General features: G+C 46.6%; 1 protein-coding gene and 2 long non-coding RNA genes across 4 annotated transcripts in view; 2 read left to right on the forward strand and 1 right to left on the reverse strand.

The window, feature by feature from the left end:
• The first annotated feature begins 18011 nt into the window (after positions 1 to 18011).
• On the forward strand, positions 18012 to 19806 carry LOC147599154 (uncharacterized). Its single transcript, XR_015260037.1, has 2 exons — positions 18012 to 18926; positions 19453 to 19806. It is a non-coding gene; the product is annotated as an uncharacterized LOC147599154 (long non-coding RNA).
• On the reverse strand, positions 19360 to 22241 carry LOC147599155 (uncharacterized). Its single transcript, XR_015260038.1, has 2 exons — positions 21935 to 22241; positions 19360 to 20006 (listed from the first exon to the last, which is right to left on the reverse strand). It is a non-coding gene; the product is annotated as an uncharacterized LOC147599155 (long non-coding RNA).
• SALL1 (spalt like transcription factor 1) overlaps positions 21742 to 25301 on the forward strand; it is a 15636-nt gene continuing 12076 nt past the window's right edge. Inside the window, exon 1 of one of the 2 annotated variants that reach the window (XM_086758234.1) lies at positions 21742 to 21867. In XM_086758234.1, coding sequence (XP_086614360.1) covers positions 21792 to 21867 — 76 coding nt within the window. In that variant the 5' untranslated portion in view covers positions 21742 to 21791. Of the gene's footprint in view, positions 21868 to 23843; positions 23866 to 25301 lie in introns of those variants that run through there. The other variant, XM_086758235.1, reaches the window with a different exon arrangement.

Below are 25301 nucleotides of genomic sequence, written 5' to 3' on the forward strand. Positions count from 1 at the left end.
TAGAGTAATTATTTGTAATTGTTATTAGCGTAGCATATGTCCAGCACTTAAATAGTGCATATTCATGGGAAAAGCTGGATTATTCATCAGGAGAAACTAAGAAATTGAGCTGAAAATACCAAATCAGGCAGGCAGATGGAATTATCTCATGTGGGATTTATTCTTAAAAGATTTTTTTTCTCTCACTTCCTCATACATGCAAACAAGGAAGCAAATGAACATTATCTCCCAGTTTCACAAGATGAGAGTAAGAAGTCAGAAATACCATAACCACTGAAAGACAGCTCGAATATAGAAACGCTTTGGTGGACCCAGTCTTCGAGGGTGCATTCAGTCAGCCTGACATCGAGAGGTAGTTCTGACCTATGGAGATGTGCTCCTGTGGGCAACGAGCCCTGACCCAGTGTCACTGAACAGGTAGAAATAGCCCTTCAGCCGTCTATGAAAGATGGGGAGAGACTGTTCAGCAGGGCCTGTTGTGATAGGACAAGGGGGAATGGTTTTAAAATAGAGGGAGGTAGATTTAGATTAGGGATTAGGAAAAAAATTTTTACCATGAAGGTTGTAGAACACTGGCCCAGGTTGCCCAGAGAGGTTGTTGATGCCCCATCCCTGGAGACGTTGAAGGCCAGGTTGGACGGGGCTCTGAGCAGCCTTGATCTGGTTGGAGATGTCCCTGCTCCTGGCAGGGGGGTTGGACTAGATGACCTCTGAAGGTCCCTTCCAACCCAAACCATTCTATGATTCTACAAGCAAAGATCAGAGCCATAGAGAATTTCAACCACCACATGTACCACTCTTCTGGTAGAAAAGAATAAGGGTGGATACAGAAAATGTGTCACCATTGGTTTGTCAAATACCCCAAATCCTGCAGAGTTGTTTTGAATTAAGAGGGAGGAAAAGGATGGGATGTTTGTCTAAATGCCACATAGACTGCTTTATCTCCTTCCATTAAAATAGTCATAATGAATGAGGAATCTGATTCTAAAACTGTTCTTAAAAATAAATCACATCCGCTGTTTATTTTTTGTTTATGATTTCCCTTGCACTGATAATGTGATTCATGCTAATGTGATGTAAAAGTCAGAATTCAAAAATATCAAAAGCTGCAATAGTTTCATCTAGGTTCCTGAGAGGAACCTGAGGTCCTGTGAAATTTTGTGAAGAATTACCCAACCTTATGAAAAAATGCTCTCTTCTTTTTGCATTATTTTCTTACAGTTGTCCTTGTAATATCCTCCGAAACAATTGATGTTACACCCATCTGCATGCACTTAAGCTCAGCCTGCTAAAATGCAATGCTTGAGCTCACGATGAAAGCTGCAACAATTGTTTGCCCTCACAATACAAAAGGATATAAAATGGAGAGTTCAGAATGGACTAACTGTTGCAAATCAAGACTTCAAAATCTCTGTTAAACTACTTTTTGTTAGTATTTTTTTCTTGCAAGAAAAGGCACTTATCACAGATGAAGATATCTAGGAGCAAAACTGTAATACTGAAGGGTCGTATGATGATGGTGATGATGAAGCAGCATCATTGTCTTTCCAGTGCCACTAAAGTGAAAATTTCCATTTACATCAAATTTTTAAAATTGAGGGGTTTCGGTCTTGTTTGACAAAGACCTCAAGGAGATAAGTTAAGCCTATTAGCCTGAACGTGACAGTTAATATGCTGATGTTAAGAATGTGCTTAAAGTCAAGAGCTCTTGGCTAGGCATTTTGACTCATTAAAGGGGAAATAAATGTCAAAGTGAAGGAGATAAAATCGTAATAGAAAATGTATTCATATAATAAAGCATACTGAAGATACTGCCTCCCTCTCTTATTTGTTAGTACAGGGGGTGCTGTGTGTTTCTGTAATGGATAAAAAGTTTATCCACAAGAAAATATTCTGTTTCCTGGAAGCATTCACTATAAAACAGACAGAAACTTGCTCATTCATTGTTTTGATACCCAGGATGTGATCCTATCGTCTGACATTGTGTGTCCAAGAAACTTGTGGGAAATAATGGGAAGAGCTTTTTAAAGGCTGCAGAGAGGTGACAGCTGGGAAAAACCTAATTAAAGCATGTTCAAAAAAATTGTGTTTATTCAGATCTTTCCTTAAAAAAAAACCAAACTCAATGTATAATAAAATAAATTAAGAGTGTGCTGATGTCACTGCAGCAGCAGTAGTCCAAGCGCAGATTGTGCTTAAGGGATTCAGATATCTTGATTTGGTTTGGCAGACGAAAACCTTGTCTTACTCGAAGTCGTTTTTACTGTCTGGATTTGCATATACGTATGATATCTGTGATATTAATTGTATCTATTTTCACAGGTATAGGCAGACATACCCCAGCGTTGTGGCACTCGTTAATAGATCGAGCAAGCCCGTGCAGCTGTGTTTTGATCAGTGGAAAGGTTTCCTGGCATCCGAGAACTGAAATCACCTTTTGGGTATGACAAGTGCATCTGAGTATCTAGCCAGTGAAAATCAAGGGTTTCTGTAAGGAAGGAGCAAGAACACCTACCACAAAAAATTAGAAGTAAAATAACCTTTAATAATCGCGACAATGCGAACTCAATGGTGTGCGTTGCTCTCCGTTGGCATTCAGCCACCCATCATTTGCTGATTTGTGCTCTCCCCTCCCATCCTGGTTTCCAAGAGCTGTTGGCCTCTTTTCACCGCTCCTTTCCCATAGGCACATCCAACTGGGACCCGAGCGCTCTTTTGTCTCTCCCTCTGGAACGCTGCTTTTTATCACACGGGGAAAGGGGGAGTTTTGTGAGCAGCGTTCTTTCTTCTTCGTTGTTGAATGCCACTTACAAACTCTGTCGAGGGACACTTGGAAGGTATCTAAAGTGCTAGACAAGGAAACAGGTATCATTCAGAGGAAAACTGACCTTGATTGAATAGGGTCAAAATGCTTCAACCACCTCTTTCATTGGAAACTCCTCATTTACAGACTCACACTTCTTTCTTTGTGGCTTAGGGTTGACATGAACATACGGGGGATCTGTGTTAGTCTCAAAGATAAGAAGTTCAGCTAGATTTGGTTAATTGCATGACTAATCAAACTCCTTGTGAAGAACACACAGCAATTTCTCCCCTCAAAAAGCAAAGACCAGAATTGTTGAGAGCACCAACATTTATTTTCAGAAATCCGGTTTGGGCATTCCCCAGGTATAAGCATCTAGCAGATGAGCTAAAGCTCTAACTTATTCCCAAACTGTATCTCGTTTTTGAAGGAGATGCTCCTCAGTAATTAAGGCGTAAGACTAGATCCAAATTGTGTGTCTAAGAATTTGAACCTGCGTCTTGGGGTTTAGAACTTTAAGGCTGTCCTTAGAAACTTTTAAAGGCTGTAAGCCACCAAAGACTTTTGAACAAAATTATTGTGGTCCTTTCCAGACTCGGTCAGTACAGATACTTCTTGAGCTTCCTGGTGCTTTCTGTTATCCCAGGCTGTTTTTGTCGAGTAGGCAAAGAATGGAGATTTACCAAAATATTTGATGACGTTGTATACAGACTGTGTTCCAAGCATTTATTTGCTACATTATGCACCTCTTTTAATGAAATGTTGTTTGTCGTTATGGAAACCCATTCTAACGAGAACTCATTGACCCATGGAAATGTTAGCCAACCAAGAAAGTTTGCAGCTTTCCAGTAATTCTCAGTACTTCTGTTCTCGTATTCTTTAAACAGTGTCTTTCACATTGTCCAGAACCGCGGATGGCACAGGCACGGCTGCCTTTCTCGTCACTAAGGATGATTTGTATCACACCAGCAGTAAAAAAGGACCTGCAAAAAAAAGAGGTGTAATCAGAAGCACTTTAATATCCTCTTACACTGTCGGAGTAGTAGAGAGGAATCTTAAACCTGTGTCCGTATCCTTTCCGTTTCTTTGCTGGGAAGTGCTCCAGCCAGGAGTGATGTGGATTGGGAACTGGGAATTCCCCCTCTCCGCTTCTGAGCGGCTGAAGAACGGCTGCGCCAACACACTCGGCACAGGCACGCTTCTTCGCATTTGCCTTGGGTTAGCACCTTCCTTTATTTAACTGTCTCTGATCTGACTATATCTCATCATTCCTTCATCTCATTTTCACTTAACCTTTTGCCCTCTACACAGGCTAAGCATCCTATCAGATGTCTCTCAGGGGACCTTCTTTCCCACCCCCCACTCTCCCTTCCTGCACTCATTCTCCTATTTAGGTGCTTTACACCACTCCTGGTAATTTACCTGATTACATGGAAGGAGCTGTAGATCTTTTTATAATTGCTCTTTTACTTAAAACATTGATTATTTAGCTCCTCTCTGTTTTCAGGTCATCACACCTCACTGGAGGCTTCCCCGGTTTAATGAGCGACTCAGAAACCACAGAGGGGGCCAGAGGATGGGGGTCGTTGGACGTTCTTATATTTGAAAGCAGCTCGGTTGCATCCGCAAGAGGATTCTTGGCACCTGCCTGGTTAAACTGGATGTCCAGTGTTATCTCTCCAGGCAAGTGAGATTCTGGCAGTCACTGTAGTCCTATTTCACTTGTTCTCAGTCTTTTTGACACACACACATTAATTCTCCCAAGCTCCTTTGGCAGCTGTAAAAAGTTCTCTCTTTTTTTTTTTTTTTTAATATGATGGATAATATTGAGTATTTCTTTTAACCTTTTGCTGCCATCCCTGGGCTATGTGATAGTTCCTCTATTGGGATGTTAATCTCCAGCATGCAGTAGCACATCTTTCAGTCACCTACCCATTTGTAAAATGCTGCCATTTAATTTACGACTGCCCACGAAGCTCCACCTCGCGCTAGCCCTACAACACATAATGTCATTCTTCCAACACTCCGGCTGTCAAAGGTCACATAAAGCAAACCATTGCTTTATACAGAAACTCCTTCTAGTTTAACACGGAAGGAATGGCAGCCCTTGGGCAAAATTTGCCTACACGGTTTCGCTTGATGCACTGGAAAGAAGTACGTTCTGGAAAGGGTGCCAGTAACGCAGGTTCTCCGGTTCAGTGCAGGAAATGACACCGCTGAAATGTACTGGCAAAAAAACCTAATCATTTTCTTAACTTCCAGTTTTTCAGGAAAAAAAAAAAAGGTTTTCTGAGGAGACACACATATATAAAAACAAAAAGACCTCCCAGCCTGACTTGAAATATGTTCAAACTACACATCCACTCCCTGCTCCCTAGAACCCAGTAAATATTTCTTTGGCCCCACAAAGTATTTTAGTCTGAACCCAGGAAACCTCAGATTGACCTTGGAAATAAGATTCCTCGTTTTCAAAGTAAATGTCTCAGCCACGTTACTTGGAGGAGCTGTACTTTTCTGATTGAAACGTATAAAACGTGTCTCTTTTGGCAAATGGGGTAGATTATACTGTGGGGAACGGGTTGTTTTCCCAATTAGCTGACCATAGGCACTTTCAAGCTCTTTTCCTCAACTTCTATACCCCAGTACAGTGCTGGTGGCAAGGTTAAAATCTCTCTTTTAGGCCGTTAGGGGCAGGGTTAAGCCTGCATAGAGCAGTAGAGCCTCTGCTCTCCATGGAGATACGCCTGCTGAGCTTCTGGCACATGGGATTTTGTTCTGTCTTCTCCTCAGGCTGTATCGGATGGTTTAACAGCATTTGATGCTACAGCATCCCTTGAGCTTACCTCGAGTCCCATTTGAGATTTTAGATCACCTATGTCTGGATTTGATTAGCTTTGTCAATTTTTCTTCTTCTGATGTTTTTCTCCTCCTCCAGCTGGATTGCTTCATCTTTGACCCAAGACAAGTTCTCTCTCCCCGATGGGATGTAACAAAAATATGCTTTTGAAATAGTCTTTGACATCATCTTCTAACAACGTCTGACTCATACTCAGGTATGAATTTCCCAGGTCTGGTTATCTGTTCTCTGTAGAAAAGTACAAGCGCGTGTTCCATGTGAAATGCGAGGACAAGAAAGGTGTCTAATTCCTCGTCTGATGACTGGTTGGTGTCTGTCAACTGATGCTGAAAATCATTGTGACCACAGCCTTCCTGTTGATGTCATAGCTGCCTTTTGTCTGACAGTCTTGTTTAAAACAGACCAAAATGATAAAGACTGACGCTTTGATTGGCCTCTACCATATTAATTGAATTAAACTTGTCTTTAATTCTAACGAAAAAGCAAATGCAGTACTAAGTGTTAAATAAAATGAGGTGTTGCTTTTTCTAAATGAACCTTTTAGTTTTTGCTTCAGCTTGACTTTCTCGCTTGAGGCCAACCAGAAGTGGTTGATGATGCCAGCTGGTATTTCACAGAGGGTTCTGGTCTGGGCCACCAGTGCAGACATCCAGCTGCCTAAGATGCGGCCCTTGCACCCTCACTGTGTCCTGCTGAACCCTCTGCGTGCTCGGGGTTTCACTGGGTTGCAGGTCGGTGCAGATGGAAGAGCTCCGTGGGGCTTGGGTGGTGTTCATACTACGGAAAAGGACAGCGCTACCCAAACAGAGTGAACCTTCGAACTTTTTTGGTTTTTGATATGACATTAAGCCTCGGATGTATAAAACCAAACCAGAACAAAACAAAAGCGTGCTTGCTTTCATTCTGCTTTCTGATTTTGCACTGAATTGTCCGCAGAGCAGGCCTACCTATAAACAGATGGTGCACCCTTCTGCAGGATTTTCCCACATTTGATGAGCGCACCTCCAGCCCACTGACCTGAGCATGGAAAATATTAAAATGACTAGCAGGGCCGTGTAGTGCAGGACACCTGGAGCACGTTGCTGCCAGCAAGCTTCTGAGGTGGGGATATTCTGGCACGCAGTCACGGTTCTGGGGACTGGGCCGCTCTTGACTCGGGTTATTGCATCTTTTGACACCTAAAGACGTGTTCACCTCTGACCCAGAAACATCTGCAACGTCAAACTATAAAAACAGGAATGGAAATGTAGCTTTTTTTTCCCTTACTGTTATTTTTATTTTCTATTGAAAAGGGATTTTAAAGGCCTATGAAATGTAAAATTGCTTTTTTTGCCAGAGTTGCAAAACTCATTTCACTTTGTATCTGAGATGCGCTTGTAGCCAATTTCCAGAGTTGAAAGACGAACACAGTGGCCCGCTCTGAGGAGCACAGTCGAAGCACTGAGCTCCGCACCCTCCACATCCCTCGGTGCTTGAGGCGACGCGGGGAGCTGCCGCAGCGGCTGGCCTTGTCATCACTCCCACCGCTCACCCCAACTTTTTCTCAGCAGTTTATTTCGCCTGCAAACTTCTTGCTCATTCTGACTTTCTTCCCTGAAATGATACTGGCCCATTTTTACTCACCAAGCCCTAACTTTTGCTCTTTCTGTGCAGGATGGATTTATAAATATCTGGGGGATTACTGCTGCTCCTCTCCGTGGCCCATCATCAGAATACCAGCTCTACTGGTGACCATAGTTTCTTATATGAGATGCCGATACGCTAGTACCAATTTAAGTCTTTTTCACCTTCCTTGTTAGGATTTACTCCTGCAATTTATATGGACACAGATTTTTTTTTCTTTCTTTCTTTTTTACTTAATTTTGCCTATTAACTTTTGGCTGAAAAATAATTGAGCTGGGATCTTTCTGCATGTCACTTTGCCCTCCCGTAGAACAAATTCGCATGGTTTGTACTAGAATGTAACGATCTTCGGATAAATGGCACTACAGAAATCCACAGAATTATTATTATTATGACTTCTAGCTATGGTATAGTGTAGTTAATTTTGTGTTTCATTTAACGTGAGAGGCAGTATATAGGGCAGAGCGATGCACCGTGTTGATAGATGGGGTATTGCTGTGGTTGAGTTTGCCAAAATTAACACATTTCCCATTGGAAAAAAAAACTTTGGAAAAGTTTCTCCCTTCTGAGTACAGACATTTTATGTTAGAGCCTTAGAGCTGGTTCTGTCTCTCCTAAGTTATAAAGCCTTATGGATGTACCATAAAGATGTCCACCTAATGCAGAGAAAAGCAGATTAATTGATCACAGTAATATATTCTTATCTGGCAAAGAAGAGCATTCCACACATTGTTTCTTGTTTTGTTTCTGGCTTGTAAATCTTCATTGTGGAATACAAATGGAAATGACCCAAATATGTATTATTTATGAACGGGACTCTCAGATATTACGCTTTAGATTGATTGTGTCAGACAGGATGTAACAGGAGCACAATAAGTCAATGAAAAATAAAAAGCAGCAAAAATGTTTCATGCTAAAAATGTAGTTCTAGTGACACCTCTTATACAAAGGACATTTCCAACACATTGACGTTTATATTTATTATGGCTCCGTGCGTGATTTACAGCTGTCTGCGGTAGGGAATATCAGGAATATCCATGCACATACACACCCCTTTGGAACGATGCTAAGCCCTAGACTGCCGCATTGCCCCTTCACAGCGAGCCTTCCCTCCCCTTTTTCTTTTTCTCCTCTAGCTCCAGGGAGGCCAGGGAAGCAGTAGATCAATAGGGTGTCTTGACTGAAGTTGCCCACAGCACTTCCATTTCTCAGGCTGGCCGCTGATGCTGGCTATCAATAGCAATAAGAGGCTGTCTCGGACAGAATTAAGGCTGCTTCTTCTGCATGGCTGTCTGGGGCCTCCTGATAAACGTCTCGCGCGGAGGATTGCCACAAATACGCTGTTTCGAGCGCGCAAACCAGTCGCCGTCATCGTTCTCGCTGCGGGGTGAAGGAACGGACGGCGGTTTTCACACCGCTGAAAACACGTTAGGTCGGGGCACAGGCGGGTAACGGGACAAAGGCATAACGCTGTCGAGTGGGGAGAGATCATCGATGAAATTCTCTGTGCTCCTGTAGAAACCCTGAGACAACAAAAGGCAGAAATATTGACTCGTGTTTAAACTACTTAAGAGAAGCTACAGCAAAATTTAACTAGTTATTAACCTCTGGTTTTTAGGTAGCGTTAAAGATGCCCTGCCAAGCTGTTTTATTCAGATGTTGCCTGTTTTTACCAGTCCTGTGGATTTGCAAGTTGAGTTGAATCGAATTTTACCAGTCCTGTGGATTTGCAAGTTGGTTGCAATTGAAGCCACCAAGGGCTGGATGGGTTGTGACACAGATGGGGAGGTGTTGGGCAGCAGCTTGGCTGCTTGGCCTTGGACCTGGGCTGTACACCACACTAGCGGTTGCTAATTTGGGAAGAATTGGGCCTCTTTAGCCTCACTTCCTGAAAAAAAAAAACCAAACTATTTCTTACCTGAGCTATAGTGCTGTAGTGTGTTCCTGGGTTTCAGCCTGAATAAGGATGAAGAATCAGGTTTTCACCCATGTGAAGTCACCTCTGAAACACCTTAGCCCAGATCTCCTTCATGGTAATTTCCGTTACAATTCAGCTTAAGTCAGATATCCAGTGGCATTGGGCCAATTTGCATGAAATGAAGGGCTCCCATGCCAATCCACGTTTATTTTGCTTTTCATTTCGCTTTAAGGGTGGGGGAAGAGGTTCAGGTGCGCTGCTGGAGAACCAACAGCCTTTTTCCTCATCCTCCCTCCGCAAAGCTCTAGCCGTTCGCAGCAGCAAGCAGTGTTATTCTGAGCCATCCCCAGCTTTAATCAAAGAGGTGCATCTCAAATTAGGAGACTGGTTTTCTGAGGGCAATTTCAGTGATCCATTTTGAATTTCAGACTACCACAAAAAAAAAGGCTTAAATAACATTTCTTTTTTTTCATAATAATTTTTATGCTAAATCTAACAAAGGCTGATAGGGTTTATAGGATGAGATTATTCTGAAGATAGTTCTGATGTTGCTGAATGCTGAAATTAAGATGATTGATGAGAAAATAAACCAGAGCTTCCAAGACTCCAGGCACACCCGTTATGAATAACCCTACTAAAAATATTTGCATAAGACGACTCCTGAAACTATGAATACACCTATTGGCTTTGATGGAAGTGAAATAAAATGTTAACTGGAATTTAGTTTAGGGAAAAAAAAAAAAAACCACCAAACCACTACGACTTGTGGATTAATCACTTACTGATAGACATTTTCACTTTTTTTTGTCTCTGTTGCCGTATGCTGCAACCGGACTTGCCCACCGTGCGCGGGGTTGGAACAGTTAATGTGCGTCCACTGCCGTCATTAATTGTCCTCCAGTACTGAACGTGGACGTTTTACAGTAAGATGCTGATTACTGAGATGGAGCATGCAGTTTCTAGCAAGGGAAGCTGGAATTTTAGGAATAGCTTGGCTCTTCACTTTGATTACTTTCTGGCTGGAGAGCTGGAGTCAAACTAATTCACTCTGTAAACACCGCCCGCCATTCACGCACGGCCCGTTGCATGAACCGGCGCAGGACGCTCGGACGGGTGCAAGTTCAGAAGTCCAGATGAAAATGACTGTTTCACTCTACACCGTGTAATTCCTGCACGAAGTGAGAAGGGTCATGTCTGTGCTCTTTAGCCAGGTGAAATTCCCACCCCCCAAAATGGAAGGTTTCCTCAAGAAAGGCGAGAAGACGAGGGTCCCAACTATCTGCTGATGAGCGACCCACCCCCTGCACCCCGACGGTCAGCTTCCGCCAAATATTTACACAGCTCAGGGATACAGCTGTAGCCTCAGCATTTCAGCACAACTATTAGGCCACGGCCTCAGCGAGCCTGGATTGGCCTCGTCCTACCGCCGGCAGCGACTGACCGGAGCTGAGGTGCTCCCTCTGTTTCTTCTTTCCTCGGTGCTTCTGAGGAAGTTCTACGTACTTCTTTCAGCTGAAGAGTGGATTAATTTTAAAGTAAAAATTAAATTAAAACCCAAGCTTTTTATCCTATTGAAGTTTCTCCCCGGTTTTAAGAGGGGTTGAGCAAAAAGGAAGAGAGGTTACAAAGGTGACCGTGAGTTTTCTGTAGGACACAATAGTACTGAGCTGCGTTGGGGTGCTAAGGAAGAAAGCCGTTTTAAAAAAAAAAAAAAAAAAGTAATTGGCTCTGTTAAAAAAAAGGTTATATATATATACACACACAGACACACATACATAAAACCTGGTTTTACTGCTCCCACTGAAGAACTCTGGTGTGCGTGTGAGTTTTAACAGCAGTTACGCAGAGATATAGTACACAGTTGTGTGTTATAATATTTGTTTCCCAGTGTCACTAAGCCAGAATTCTTTAAAAAGATATGAAGTCTTCATTTTTCCCGCAGTTTCTCAAGACAGGAAACATTAGTAAAGCAATTTTTTTGTTTGTTTGTTTTTTTTGTTTTTTTTTTGCAACAGTAAGTGACTCAGAGCTGGAGACAGAGAAATGAATCACGTTACATATTTTCTACACAAACATAGGAATTAATTTAAATGATTCCCCTAAATCAAAATAACTGGACTTTTTGGCAGCCTTTGAAGTTCAATGAATGTTTGTTCTTGCCATCCAGTGTAGGTTTTGGGACCGCCGAGCCGAGATGATCGAAAGCTATTTGTACAAAATAAGCCAAAGCCAAGATGTTTGTATGAAAAGTTATGAAGAAAATGCCAGTATTTAAAAGATATGAATATTTTGTTTAACAAATTCCGACTGGAAGATGCAGCGTCGTTCCCCCGCGCTGCCAATGTCTCTACATCAACTGCAGTTTGCTGAGTTCAGAAGTAGAGTTGATGGCGACCAGGTCTCTTCGGTAGCTGGTGTGCTCTCCCAGCTCTGGTTTCTGCTCTTTGAGGGACGCGGAGAATCTGGCTTTGCTCTTATCTTTCAGAATCCATTTGGGATCCCTTCCAAACGTCTCTTATCACAGTTGACAAGAAGTACCGATTACTTACAGACATTTCAATGCAGGGAAAATTAAATCAGGTCATGAGAGGTGATAAACCAGACGTAGGGTTTCCAAACACGGTTTCTTTCTTTCATGGTTAACACTTTTTGAAGTGCGCTACTGAAATGCTGCATAAATACAAAACCCGGTTTGCCGCTGACGACTGTGATTGACTAAAACAGTAGGCGATATTCTTGGAGATGTTTAGCTTCTGATAATTCAGCCATACAGACGTTCTCTGATTTATTTTTTTTTAATTTTTTTTTTTTCTGGAGGGCCATTTTCACATGTACAAAAACGCCCCTTGAAAAACCAGGTATTTTTTATATCTAAAATTCACAGCATGTCTTGCTGTTAAATTGCCAACTTAGAGGCCTTTTTTAAATTTCATTGAAAATGCATATTAAATCAAAGTGATAGACACATGTAATGTAAAATGTCTGTCAACAATTAGAATCCCATTTGGAAGTTTGTAAAGCATAACAATTTAAAATGAATTTCAATTGAGAAGGAAAGTTTTTAGATTGAGAAGGAAAGTTTTAGCCTGCAGTACTGCAATTTTGTGCAGAACAAATCCAGATTTTTTTATATTTTTTTTTCCCCTTTTCTGAGCAAAAGCGAAATAAAAGAGCCAGAGCTTCTAATGCGGTTTGTTGTTCACCATCGTGTGTCAGCCAAGCGGTCTTTGCACAATAAAGTCCAGATGATACTGATTATTGATTTTGAAAGATATAATAATGCAGTAAATATGCTAATAATGTAGTCTGATGTAAGATCGTGTTGCCCTGTCATAGAATCGTAGCATAGCCCAGGTTGGAACGGACCACGAAAGATCATCTGGTCCAACCTTTCATTTTTGAGGAACCTAGAATACATCGCAGTTGAGCCACTTGATAAATTTGTGTGCGACGTATTGAAGAGAGAAGTGGTTTTTATTGGGAAAGACTATCCAGTAACATCCATGTGGTTTGAAAAAAACCCATGCTTTAAGGGAAACTTCACAAAATTTCCTTTGTATTTTTGTAAGATGATGACAAGTTTTACCCACAATCCTCCTGGACATCCTGAAATGGCAGACAGGACCGCTGGAGCATTGAGGCCAAGCGCATCCAAAGCAGTCTTGGCCCCGGTCCTTGGCCATGTGACCCCTGCTGAGGACTTCCCCACCTACGTGGGGACCAGGCTTGGCAGGCCAAGGGGTACAAAGTTTGGCCTGACACTTGGATTTTTCCCAACATCTCGGGCCCGGCAAAATCTAGGATTAAATTAGGGTTTATAGCTAATATTTATGGAATACAGTGTAAACATCTCCAATATGGTTTGTCATAAAATGAAAGTATTTTCAATTAATTTCAAATTTTTGAAGCATATCTTTATTTTTAGGCGCGTTTCCAAGCAGTATTCCATAATGTCATCTTTCTGCACTGAAATCAGTCTAATCTCCTAGGGATATGCCAGCGCTTCAAGGGTAGAACACTGCGTTCTCTGTAGTGATACATCGCTCCTTGAAGCAGATACACTTCCAGTGCTGATATACTTGTGTATAATTCTTCCAGATTAAGTTCTGGCTGTTTCTAGACATTCCGGTTATCACTTTGATTGATTTTATGAGAATGACAATAAGGAAGCAGAATAATAGGAAATGCAAAGCATATTCTACAGTTTATTTCTGAAAGGAGAGTCAGTCCCGGGAGAACTTTCTATAGCGTGTTACTGGTTACGATTATTGCAAAAATAATTGCATGCTATGGCCAAGAAATGGATACAAATTACCAGTAGCGGTATTTGTCTGTGGTTATTTAGTATTTATATTGTCTTTGAGTAATCCCCTTGCACAGCCAAGATTACCTGCGATTAGCAGATCCGAACAGGTGGTTTCGGGATCTGTCCTCCTAAAACGTCATCGTCGTTTTGCTCAGAGACGCGGCGAGGCCTTTGCGAGTCGCCAGCAAGCAATTCCTGCAGGCTGCCAGAACATGGCAACCAGCGCCAGTTACCGGATTTTGTCGCTCTAGGCCGAACGTTGAGCGCAGGCCCATTGCAAGGCATGGCTGCTAGCACAGGGGAGCGTTACTGGCCATCGGGCAGCGGCCTGCGCTGCGTGGTGGGTGGTGGCAGTGGCAGAGCAGCACCAGCTGAAATAAAATGTTGCTATTAGAAAATTCTAGGAGCGAAACAGAGAGTAAGTGCGTGATAGTGCTTGAACAGGGAGAGTGTGGCAATGTTATTGTGTTGTGAGATTGTACGTGCGGTGTTGGAGAGGATGGGACTGGAGGGAGAGGAGGGAATGAACCATATTTATCCTTTGGTTAATTCCACTTAATTCAGACGTTTGTAATACATTTGGCTCTACGTTTTCATGAAAGTTGTATTCTTACGTATTATGGCTTGGCTTGTGCTTTCGTGCAGCAGGAAAATGGAAGCTGCTTCAACTGCAGAAGAAGCCGGGCGTAGTAAACTTTAGAGACAGAGCAAGAGACTTCAAGTGCTAAAACACATGGGAGTGCAAAGGTATGTGACTGTCAACTAAACGTATCGACAAGGGACATCTTACTAAGAGGTATGATGTTGACATGGTAATCATTGTCGCTGGTGCCTTCTCTAGATCTTTTTCATAGAACCATAGAATCTTTAAGGTTGGAAGAGATCTCAAAGATCATCAGGCGCAACCGTGAACCCAACACCACCATGCCTACTAAACCATGTCCTGGAGTGCCACGTCAACACGTTCTTTGAACGCCTCCAGGGATGGTGACTCCACCACTTGTTCAAGTGCCTGACCAATTTTTGTAGGGTAACGGCTGTTTATGCGCCTCTGAAGTTAGTAATGGGCCTCTTCTGGCCCGCTCACACAAATACAGCTCCTCTCGGAAATTGTTTTCTGTAGACTGGGGGCTTAGATCTGTATTTTATTTTGCAAACGGCTGGAACAGCTTAAGAAGTTGCTGTACCACGCACTCTTGCCCCATGCGGGAGATTTTGACCCTGTGCTGGTGGAGGACATCACGCAAACATTTTTACTAATGCTAGTGCAATGCAGACTTGGGGAGCCCACCCGCTGATTGCCCCCACTCAGCTGACGGGACAGCGTCTTCCAGGTGTGGGGCAGCGATGAACGCTGCTCAGAAAGACCGTATTCGGTCACCACCGTCAGTGCCTGCCAGAAATTTCCTCATGCACGGTTTGAGACGGAAATGCTGCCCGTGCTGCCCTGACGCTGCTCCACTGTGCATCCTGCACAACGATGAATGATGTATTACTTGAGCTTCACAAATGGACATAGAATAGATATTAGGAAAAAATGTTTTACGCTGGGGGTTGGTAGAACACTGGTCCAGGTTGTCCAGAGAGGTGGTGGATGCCCCATCTCTGGAAACATTCCAGGCCAGGTTGGCCGGGGCTCTGAGCAACCTGATCTGGTTGGAGATGTCCCTGCTCCTGGCAGGTTGCTCAGAGCTTCATCCAGCCTGGCCTTGAACGTTTCCAGGGATGAGGCGTCCACCACCTTTCTGGGCAACCTGGGCCAGTGCTCCACCACTGGCTGGCAGCTCAGTGCTAAACTCTCCCCCCTCTTTCCTGCTGCAGAACTGTTTGAAGAAATCAGAAATTCCTGAACTTACATTTGGAGGCACGAGGCGGCTGTTGTTGCCATCTGAACGTGAAATGATCGCTAATGGGAAGAGAGGAAAACTGGAAAAAGGTGGCTGGGGGATCAGGTTGCTCCACGAGGAAATGGGCTCCTCGCAAGACCCAGATGATGCGGGTGCAAGCCTGTGAGCGAGCATGTTTACACTCAGAGGGACGTGTTTACACCCTGCCGTTGCAGACCAGTTCCGTTAACGGGTTGGCCCATACTGGTCTGGAGGACTCTACTTCTTCACTCGAGCAGAACGTTATTCATGAGGCACTCACTTCACAGCAACCAGCGGCTGCCAAGCCAGCTTCTTGTGTTGACGCAAAGAGCATGACAATTTTCACGTTGTAAACACCGTGCATTCATCAGGGCACCTCAATATTATGCAAACAAACTGTACACGCTTGCAAATACTTCTGCTGCATTCGAATCCAAAATATGTCACGAAAATGAGAGGGGTTGTCGGCTTCAGTTCATCAGTCAAGAAATTTGGGACTCCACAGGCGACACCTCCCCAGAGGTGTGAGACACGTTGATCCCGTAATCGCCGCGTACTCTGCAGATTAAAATGAAACCTTACAGTGTAAATAAAAACACACACTCTGTAAATCTGCTGGGACAGAGCAGATCTTTTTCTGCCACCAACAGCCCTTACTTTGTTCGATGATCACTTTGCAGAAAACCATCGGTAGGTTCAACTTCAGAGAAAACTGCCATGGTAAAATTTGGCCATGTATTTGTATTTCAACAGACTACGGAATTTTGTGTCATTTTGCTTCAAAGGTGAGCAAACCCGAAGGTAATGCTTTTTGAAGGACACATTTTTAATTTCAGTATCCTGGAAAATACGTCCCTCGGTCCTACTTCTTCATCTGCTTTTAAGTGGCTCCCACCTCCGCATCTTACACTATTTTAGCTGGTACTCTGATAAAGAAATCATAGCTGTGATTTTTTTTTTTTTTTTTTTCTAAAAATCGACACTGAGACTGTGGTGAGCAGATACCCGGACGCGCAGCAGTTGTGGCTGTGAAGATTTCCTGCTGTCTAAAGGCACTTTTCTTAACGCGCCGTTTGGAGGAAATCTTGCCTGCTACCTGGTTGTATCTCATCATCCCAGGTCAGATGTGTTTTTTCACGGCTCTTCTTTTGACATGTACATATTTCAGTGTCTCTTTCTTTTTTTTTCCCCCCCCTTCTTCTACCCAGAGTTATTTCTGTGACGAGAGACATCACAATACATTTTTGGAAGATGTCTTTGCAGCCCAGAATGGTTTTTTAAATTTTGTACCTAAGGCTGGAGAAATCTCAGTCATTTCATTTCTGAAATTCTAGTTTTCTGGTAGAGGCACGTGATGGCTTTATATGGCTGTGATACACTAGGATGTTAAAAAAAAAATAAATTAAACTGGGATGTAAAGGCATGTGGCTTGCAGAGAAAACTTCCCCTGTGGCATCAAATAAAATTCTTGTTTCTGTGTAGAACTAATAGACTGATTCTGGCTATACATGATCACTATTGTGTGACAAATGGGTGGGAAGGATTTCTGACCTAAGCAGCCTCCCTAAAATCCCCTCTGATTTATTTCTTTAACCTAAAAAAGGATATAAAGGATAGAGTGATACCTTGGGATCAATATTAATATTGGAATCACGGCATTTTCTCAAGTGTATGGTATTTAATTAAAAAAAAAAAAAAGCTTATTTTTTAACATGGGAAATAAGACATTCTGCTATTAAAAAAAATAGGAAATAGAGGCAATAATGATAGGCTTTAGGGTGTGTGTGTAATCACCAGCACGCTCTGGGTTCTCTGCGTAGCTGCGTAAAAGTGCGTGGAAGACTTTTGCGGTGCTGCGTATTTATTTTTCTACACACTGCTTTTCTCTGCCTCGCTGTACGTACGGCACGGCTCCAATACACCCAGGCGGGATGTTGCTGGGGTTTTTTTTTAATTCCTTGATTTTTTAACCCTCTTGCCCGAGAAAGAGGGATTTTTTTTTTCCACCCAGCTTGTTTACTTCGTGATTTATGTCTAAATTGACAGAGTCCTTCGGAGGCATTCGTGTTAAATTTGAAACAAACATATTTAATGCTCGCGTTGTAATAAAACAGCTAAAAGAGCAGATTAAAAAGATATGCACAGAGGGGTCTGATTGATTGAGGGATTGATTTTACTACTTTTCCCGTCGGTGGGTAGTGATGGCTGTAAATCTCTTGATAATCATTTCAGAAGCACACCTTCATCAATAAAGTGGGGAGGGACAGCTAGGTGTAAGAATTTGCCAGCCGGCCGGTCAAACAAAAGGCAGCGAACGTGGAAGAAAAAAAAAACAAAACAAAACAAAAAAAACAAAAATTGAAGTAACTGATCCCACCTTGGCCGGCTGTGGCCATTAGCGGTGTCCGTGTGGATCTCGGGGGCGGGGGAGTTCCCCATCCCTGCGATTCTCTGGGATTTGGGGAAGGGGGTGGCCCTTTTTCTCTGGGTTTTTTTTTTTGTCCTTTTTCCTCTGGCTCGACCCGCGCTGCTTGCGATTCAATTATGTGGCCAAAAGCTTGTGTTTGTGAGCGATGATCAGTTATTAGTTTGTCAGAAATAACAGAGAAGGATTCAATTCTAGTGCCCCCTTTCCTTTTTTTTTTTATTTTTTTTTTTTTGTTATTATTACACAGGGAAAAAAAAAAATTACAAAAGAGAAGCGAGCAAGGCGGGAGGAGGGGGGGAACCTGAGAGCACGTCCACAAAAGCGGTCACACCTAAACCCGCAGCAGTCCCGCATCTGCAGGCTCCGCGCTGAGCCGCGGGGTAAGCGAACCGGCTCGGGGCGGCCGGTGCCCCGGGAGCGGCTGCGAAGTTTGCGGGGCGCGACGGAGCCCGGCTCCCAGCTGAGCGGGAGCCCCGAATTGCGGGGTATTGGTAAAATACAGCTTAACTGGGCTGAGCTGGGAAGACGGCGCGCTTGAAACTCCTGTGCGGTGCGTGGGTTTTGGGTGGCAAAAAGGAAAAAGGAGAACATGGAAGATGAAGAGAGGGAAGGGGGAAAAAAAGAAAAAGGAAAATAAAAGAAAAATAAAAAAGAAAGAGGAAAAAAGGAAAAAGAAAAAGCCCTGCTTTTTTGGCGGTGTGAAGGTGCGGGAGGGTGCGTTCAGAGAGCGCGTTCCGCGGACGGAGCTGTGGCTCCGCGCAGCGCGGAGGGTGCGGCGTGTCCGGCTGAGCCCCGAGCACCTCAGCTCATGAAATCAATGGCAGAACAGATGAAATCAATGGGATTTCCAGCCCCCCCCGCCCGGATGGTTCTTAACGATGTACGATAACTGCGCGGGGGCGGTGTGGGTGTTAACCCCTGCGCATTAAGGGCGCCGTGTCTGAGCGCCAACCCGCGGAACAATGATCCAGCCGGCTGTGTTGCATCACGCCGAGCAGAACGAACTGCGAATTCTCCCGCTTGCCATCTCCCTTCAGCGCCCGTCTCAGTGAACTGGAGATCGATCCCCTCCGCCAGCCGGGCTGCTTTGCACTGGAGCACGTCAGAAAGCCTCCCACCCCCGGTAAAAAGAATAATCCGAGTGGGGGGGGGAATAAAAAAAAAATTAAAAAAATTAAAAAAAAAAATAAATCTCCAAGATGTGGAGGGGAGGGGAAAAAAAAAAATCTGTCACTGTCACTTGGAGCTTCGAGAGGGAAAACCCAAAATCAGAGTGTTGACGCTCGTGAACTCTCACAACTTCTGTGGGAGACAATGCCGTTTAATTGATGTGTCGCGATCCCCAACAAGAAAGAGCGATTTTTCTCTAGCTCTAGCAATGCTGCTCTGCCCCCCTACCCCCCCGCCTTTTTTCCCCACCCCGCCCGGCCCCCAGCGAAGGAGAGGAAAACAAACAATAAATAATCAACCGGTCCTGGGTGAAATACCAGGCGCCGCTCTATGCACGGGCGAGGGAGGAGAGAAACGAAAAAAAAAGGAAAAAAAAGTTCTAAAACTTAATTTCTCCAGATTAATTTCTTTTTTCTTTAAGCCACTGTTTTTTCTTCTTGCTGTCGTTGATTTTTTTTTTTTTTTCTTTTAATTACCAGCCCACGGCCGCCTTTTGCCAGCCGCCAAGGAAAGGTACCGCGCGTCTGGGGAAATTTGTCTCGGGCTTAAGCGACAAAAATGTAATGAAATCGCAAAGGCGAAGAATTTTGGGGAGAGCGGCGTGGGAAGCTCATGGAGTGACGGATACGGCTGGGGATAGAGAGGCGGATGTGTCAATAGACCCGCGTGGGCGTGTGGCGTGGGTAGCTGTGGGTAAGGCGTTTCTGCAGGGGCAGGTTCGGGATGTTGCCCGCTGTCTCGGGGCGGGGAGGGTGACCGCCTGCGTGGGGTGCAGCCATCTCTGCCGCGGCGGCTCTTTAAATATTCACGGAAAAATAATGTCGTGTGAGGCAGCACCTATAGCAGCGGGAGTCTCTTCGCCCCCGCGCAGCACCCCCGCGGACAGCTGCGTTCGCCCTCCGCTCCAAATCCACTCTACCGCGTGTCGCGGGGCGCGCGCGTGTGCGGGGGGGGGGGTCCTCCGTTCCCACGCGTGTCTTCGCTTGTGTTTCACTGTTGGTTTTCACCCTTCTTGCTGAGCGTTTCACGGCCTCTTTCGTTTAAGAACGAGAAGAAAACGCGAGTGAGCCGGTTCCTCGGGTGGGAAGGTTTCCCCCCCCCCCCCGCCCCCCCCTCTCCCCTCGCTGGCTCGCTCTGGGTTTTTACCGGCTCATTTGAAATGGAAATGAGTTGTAGCTGATCGGCCTCCTGCTTTTTCAGGGAGTTTGTTAATATTAATTCGGGAAAAAGGAGTAGCTCCCACGGCAGAGTAAATAATCCAGCGGGGGGGTGGGAGGGGAGAGCACCGGCCGGGGGAAGAGAAATCGCCTGCGCTCCCGCTTTCTCCCAGCCCGGCTTCTTTTACCGAAAGGAAAAAAAAAAACCAACACACACACACACACACAAAAAGCCAAACAAAAACCCAAACCAACCACAACAAACAAACAAACAAACAAAAAAACTTTACGCGCGTGGAGCGGCGGCCGCGCCGCCCGTGGGCGCTCCCGTGCGAGCCCCTCACCACAGCCTCGCGCGCGGCCTCTGTGCGACCGCACTTTTGGCTTCAGGACGGGGAAATTTTGCCTGTTGGAAGTTCCACCCGGGGAAGTGGCACCCGCGTGGAAAAGTTGGAGGCGGGATGCGTTCACCGCACGCCACGAGCGCAGCGCCCGCGCGGCCCCGCTGCGGTCAATGCTGAAGATTCCGCGCAAAACAGCGGCCCGGGGCAGCCGAGGGGCTCGGCTGGGCCCGGCCCCGCGGAGCCCCACGGCCACAAACTCCGCGGAGCTCGCCCGCCCCCGCGGGCTGCCCTCCGCCCCGCCAGGCCCTGCGGATGCGCATCGCTCCCGCGTCCCGAGGCGAAACGACACCCAGGAGCGGTCCCGCGTGGGAGGCGGGGGGGAGGGGGGGAGAGGCGGACGGGGAGGGGGGCGGCCCGACGGCCTGATTGACGGCGGGGGTAGCCAACCGGCGCGGCGGGCGGGGGAGGGGGCGGGCCCGGCGCTCCCAGCGGCGCCCTAATTGTCCTGGGAATGCGCGAGGTGCGGAAGGAGCCCTGCCTGCCTTCAGCGCCCCACCGGCCCGTGATATATGGGAAGAGAAAGGGGAGGAAGGGGGGGAGATGGATCTTTATTTGCAAATGCGGGGAAAAGAAGAGCGGGAGGGCAGGGGAAAAAAAAAAAATTCCGAAACTTTTTGCAGCGGTGGGGGTCTCACCCCCGCAGCCCCCCGCACTCCCCTCGTGAGGTTATTGCTCACCCTGCCCTCCCTCTGCGGGCTGGGGCAGCTTTAAAAAAAATATTTTAAAATTGAAAATTTAAAAAAAAAAATAAATAAATTAAAAAAAAAAATTAAAAAGTGAAGTGCAGCGGCGGAGGGAGGGAGGGAGGCGCGGGGAGCCCGCCGGGGCTGGAGGAAGGGGCGAGGGGAGCGACATTCCTATAGAAACGGGGATGGCGCGGCGCGGCCCCGGCGGGTTGCTAAGAGGGGTTAAACCGGGGAATCCGCGCAGCTTTGGGGGAAATCCAGCCCCCTCGCCCGCCGCCGGGACCGAGTCATTGGGTGGGAGCGGCGGAGAGACAGGGGTCTCCAGCAAATCAGCGCCTAATTGATTAAGGCGAGCGGGTTTGAATAGAGCTGGCCATGTGCCAATCGCCTTTCAAAGAGCCCCTCTATGATTAATCGCAATGCATTATTGATAATCATAATTATAGCAGGACACATGCGCGGTGCGCGGAGGATCGGGGAGGCTGGGGGGGGGGAGGCTCGATTTCCGTAATTTTGAGAAGATTTTTTTTTAGTAATTTTTTATTCTGCCCCAGCTGATGTGTGAGCCAGCATGTCGCGGAGGAAGCAGGCGAAGCCTCAGCATTTCCAATCCGACCCCGAGCTGGCCTTGTTACCCCAGCGCAATGGTGAGTTCTCCTCCGCTTCCCCCGCACACATTGGGAACGCAAACGCACACAAACCCGCTCCGCTTACCTTGCGCGGAGAGGGGCCCGCGGCGGAGCGGGACGGCAGGATCTCCCGGAGTGACGTGCGGGGCTGTGGTCCCGGTCCTTTGGCTTTTTTTTTTTTATTATTATTATTATTTTTTATTTTTTAACTCGGCGTTTTGTTTCGCCCGTTTCTCAACGAAACTCCAAACTCTTTCCGTTTTTTATGTTTTCCCTCCGCCCTCCCACCCGCGGGGCGGTCTGGCATCCTGAGCCCGCGGGAGATGGATCCGCGCCCCCCGCTCTTTCCCCCGCGCCCCGCGGAGCGGGGGAACAAAGTGGGGCTGCGGCGGGGCGCCTGATCCCGCACCCCCGGCCGGCCACACACGCTGCCCGCGCCGGGCCCCCGAAAGGGGCGGAAAACACCCCCCGCCCCGCGCACCCACTTTCTTGCCCTCCCCCTCTCCGCGGACCCCTGCGCATTCCCCGCGCAGCCCTGGCGCCGCACCGAGAGCTTCCCGGAGCCGGAAAAGTTGCCGCGGCCGGGCCGGGGTGGAGGGGAGGGGGGGGGGGCATCGCCCCGTCCCGGGAGCCGCCGCCGCTCCGCGCAGCCGCTTTGCCGGATCGGGGGCTCCGCGGCAGCCGGCGCGGAAGCTCCGGGCAGCACGGGGGCTTGTTTTCTCTCCCTGAAGGATTTTTATTTTTGTTTTTCTTTTTTTTTCTCCTTTTTTTTTTTTCCCCATCTCCCTCTCCCCTCCAAGTCGGTGAGCGAGGAATAAACGCCGGCTTTGTGTTCGCCAGGATTTGAAGAGGCAGCGTGTGAAATTTTTTTCTTTTCTTTTTTTCCTTTATTTATTTTTTTTTCCCCTTTCTTCCCCCCCACCCTCCTTTTCCCTCCCCCTCCGGGAGAAGCGGCCTTTCGGAGGAATTCGCGGAGCCCCGCGGAGGGGACGCGCCCCAGGCCCTACCTGTGCCGGGGCGACAAGTGGTCGGCGGGAGCCGGGGCCGGCGGGGCGAGGGGGGGATCGGGGGCCGTGTCTGTGTGTGTGTGCCCCGTGCCCGTGTCCCCCCCACCCCACTCGGCGGCCGTGGGGAAGGCGAGCGCCTTGGGGCTGCGCGGGGCCGGAGCGGTGCGGTGCGGGCAGGTGAGGGAGGGCCGGGGGCCTGCGGGTTCGGGCAGCACCGCGGACCCTTCCCCCGCAACTCCGCGGGGCCCTGCGCTGCCGCTCCGCGCTGCCTCGCGGCCCTGCCCGCTGTGCGGGGCTGCGCGGGGGAGAGCAGGTCCCGGGCTCGGCGCGGGGAATCCGGTCGGAAAGTTGCCGGGATGTCGCCCAGCCCCGGCCGGCGCTTGCCCTCTCCGTAAACCAGCAACTGCGCAAGAAGCGGCGCAGCTCTGCCCAAAGCCGGCTGAAAAGTCGCTTGGCTCCTGAGAGGCGACTTCGCATTTTCAGCGGAGTTTTCCTGCGTGCGCTCGAGTTTCGCCGTTTGCTCAGCACAATCCCCTTCCCCAGCTCAGCCCAACGCATTTCTTTTTTTTTTTTTCCCCTCCGATATTATTTCTGCTTCCTTCTGAAGTTTCGAGCGGGGCTCGGGGAGGACTTCATGTTTTTTGTTTGTCTTTCCTCTGAAAGAATTTGGAACTTTGTAAAACAGTGAGCGGAGAAAGGGAAAGCTGAAATGGAAATGATCTCGCTGGGAAAGCAGAGAGGGATTTTCCACGTCTCCACTTTGCCTGGTTGCATCTTTTGACGTTCGCTGTCTTTTTTTTGTTTATTTGTTTTGAGTAGATGGAACAGACCTAAACACCTCCAAGTAGGTTTTTTTTTTGTTTTTTTTTTAAGAAGTAGCTGCTCTCTTCTCCTTTTCAGTCTTTTGATCTGATTTTGCACATCGTTTTCAAATGAGAGACAGTGGGAGTGTGAGAAAGGAATGTTAGCTGAGCAGCTTTCCTGCCTGTTGCTGAAGGATGTGCTCGGAGTAAGTTGGATTTTGCCTGACATAATGGCATGGAAGCGAAGCTTTTGTTTAGCTTGCCTGGCTGTCCTAAGTTAAATAAATAAATAACGAAGTTGGTTATTTAAAAAAAAATACCGAGAGGTTTCCTAGCAAGAGCAGGGTGCTTTGCTGTAAGGGGAGCCTCCCCCCCGCCTTTCTCTGCTGGTGGACCTGGGTGATGGCTGGTTTACGGGGTTAGCCGGTAAGTTTGGGGTCAGTTGCCTAGCGGGTGTATTCTGGGATGGTGTTCCAGGGTGCAGAACGCTGTGATAGCAGCGTGGGGCTGCCCTTGCCTTTCCGGGGTCCCCAGCCTCGCACTCCGGCAGGACGGGGGTGGGGAGGACGAGTTCGCGTTCTGTGCCTTGGAATGGCAAAAGCAAAACCTCGTCGTTCCTTCCGTCTCCTTTCATGCTGTGGTTTCAGGTTTGCTAGTTCATCTCCAGCTTGCGCTGGGTTCGGGCAAAACTCAGCATCGCTGCTTCTGTGAGACACTTGCAGGGAAGTAACTGCTGGGCAGTGATTTGAGCGAGCGGAGAGAGTGGTCCCCTGAAAATGCCCCGCATCCCATTTCAGCTCTGGTTTGTTAAACTCACTGCTATGGTTTCACATCTAGAGATCGACGGGGAAAAAAGTTCTTCAGCCTGCAACAGCGTGTATTCATTTTTATTTCTTTTTACTGCTCTCTCTTTTTTTTTAATTTTTTATTTTTAAAGTGCAAAGCCCATACAGTTTACTCCTACCAGGAAGATTTTCCACTAAAAATGCTTTTTTTTTGCTGCAATCAATGGACAAGCGAGTTTAACCTGGTAAAATCCTCTGTGTGTGCACGTTTGATAAAGTCCGCATTGGATTAACCAGAACAGATTAATAGCAGAAATTACTCGCAGCGTAAATTATATTCAACAAGTAAGTAATTACTGGTAGGAAGTGGGCAGGAGACTGTGGGATTATTTCTTTTTGTTAATAGCTCCAGCCACTTTCATGACATTTTAGAATTTTATATTTAGTTGGTTGGAGTTGCATTCCCAATTGTAAAAGAGTATTCTCGGAGCGTAATTTTCCGAGGCAAAAGTTGTATTGGAGCAACAAGCCAGCTAGACTTGGAGGAAGAGAAAATATTTCCTGCCCTGCTATAGAAAGGCTTTGCATGTCAATAATGGCTTTTTGGCCAAAAAAAAAAATCCATTATGCAGCATTAGGATCGCCCACGAAATTGTTACTGGGCCCTTGAAATGGGAGAAATTCTGATCGCTTTCCTTAGGGCAGGGCGCTTCGGAGAGAGATTGCTCAGCGAGGCTGCTTTTAGTTTGTTGTGTAATTAGGCCTTTTTGGGCGATATCTGTCTGTTCGGAATAGGGACGCTCGCGGTTTTTCCCCAGAGGTGAGCCCGCAGTGTAAGAGAGGGCCTTGGGAGATAC

This window comes from Chlamydotis macqueenii, chromosome 13 (genome assembly GCF_036417535.1).
Source record: "Chlamydotis macqueenii isolate bChlMac1 chromosome 13, bChlMac1.mat, whole genome shotgun sequence".
NCBI classification, from domain to species: domain Eukaryota; kingdom Metazoa; phylum Chordata; class Aves; order Otidiformes; family Otididae; genus Chlamydotis; species Chlamydotis macqueenii.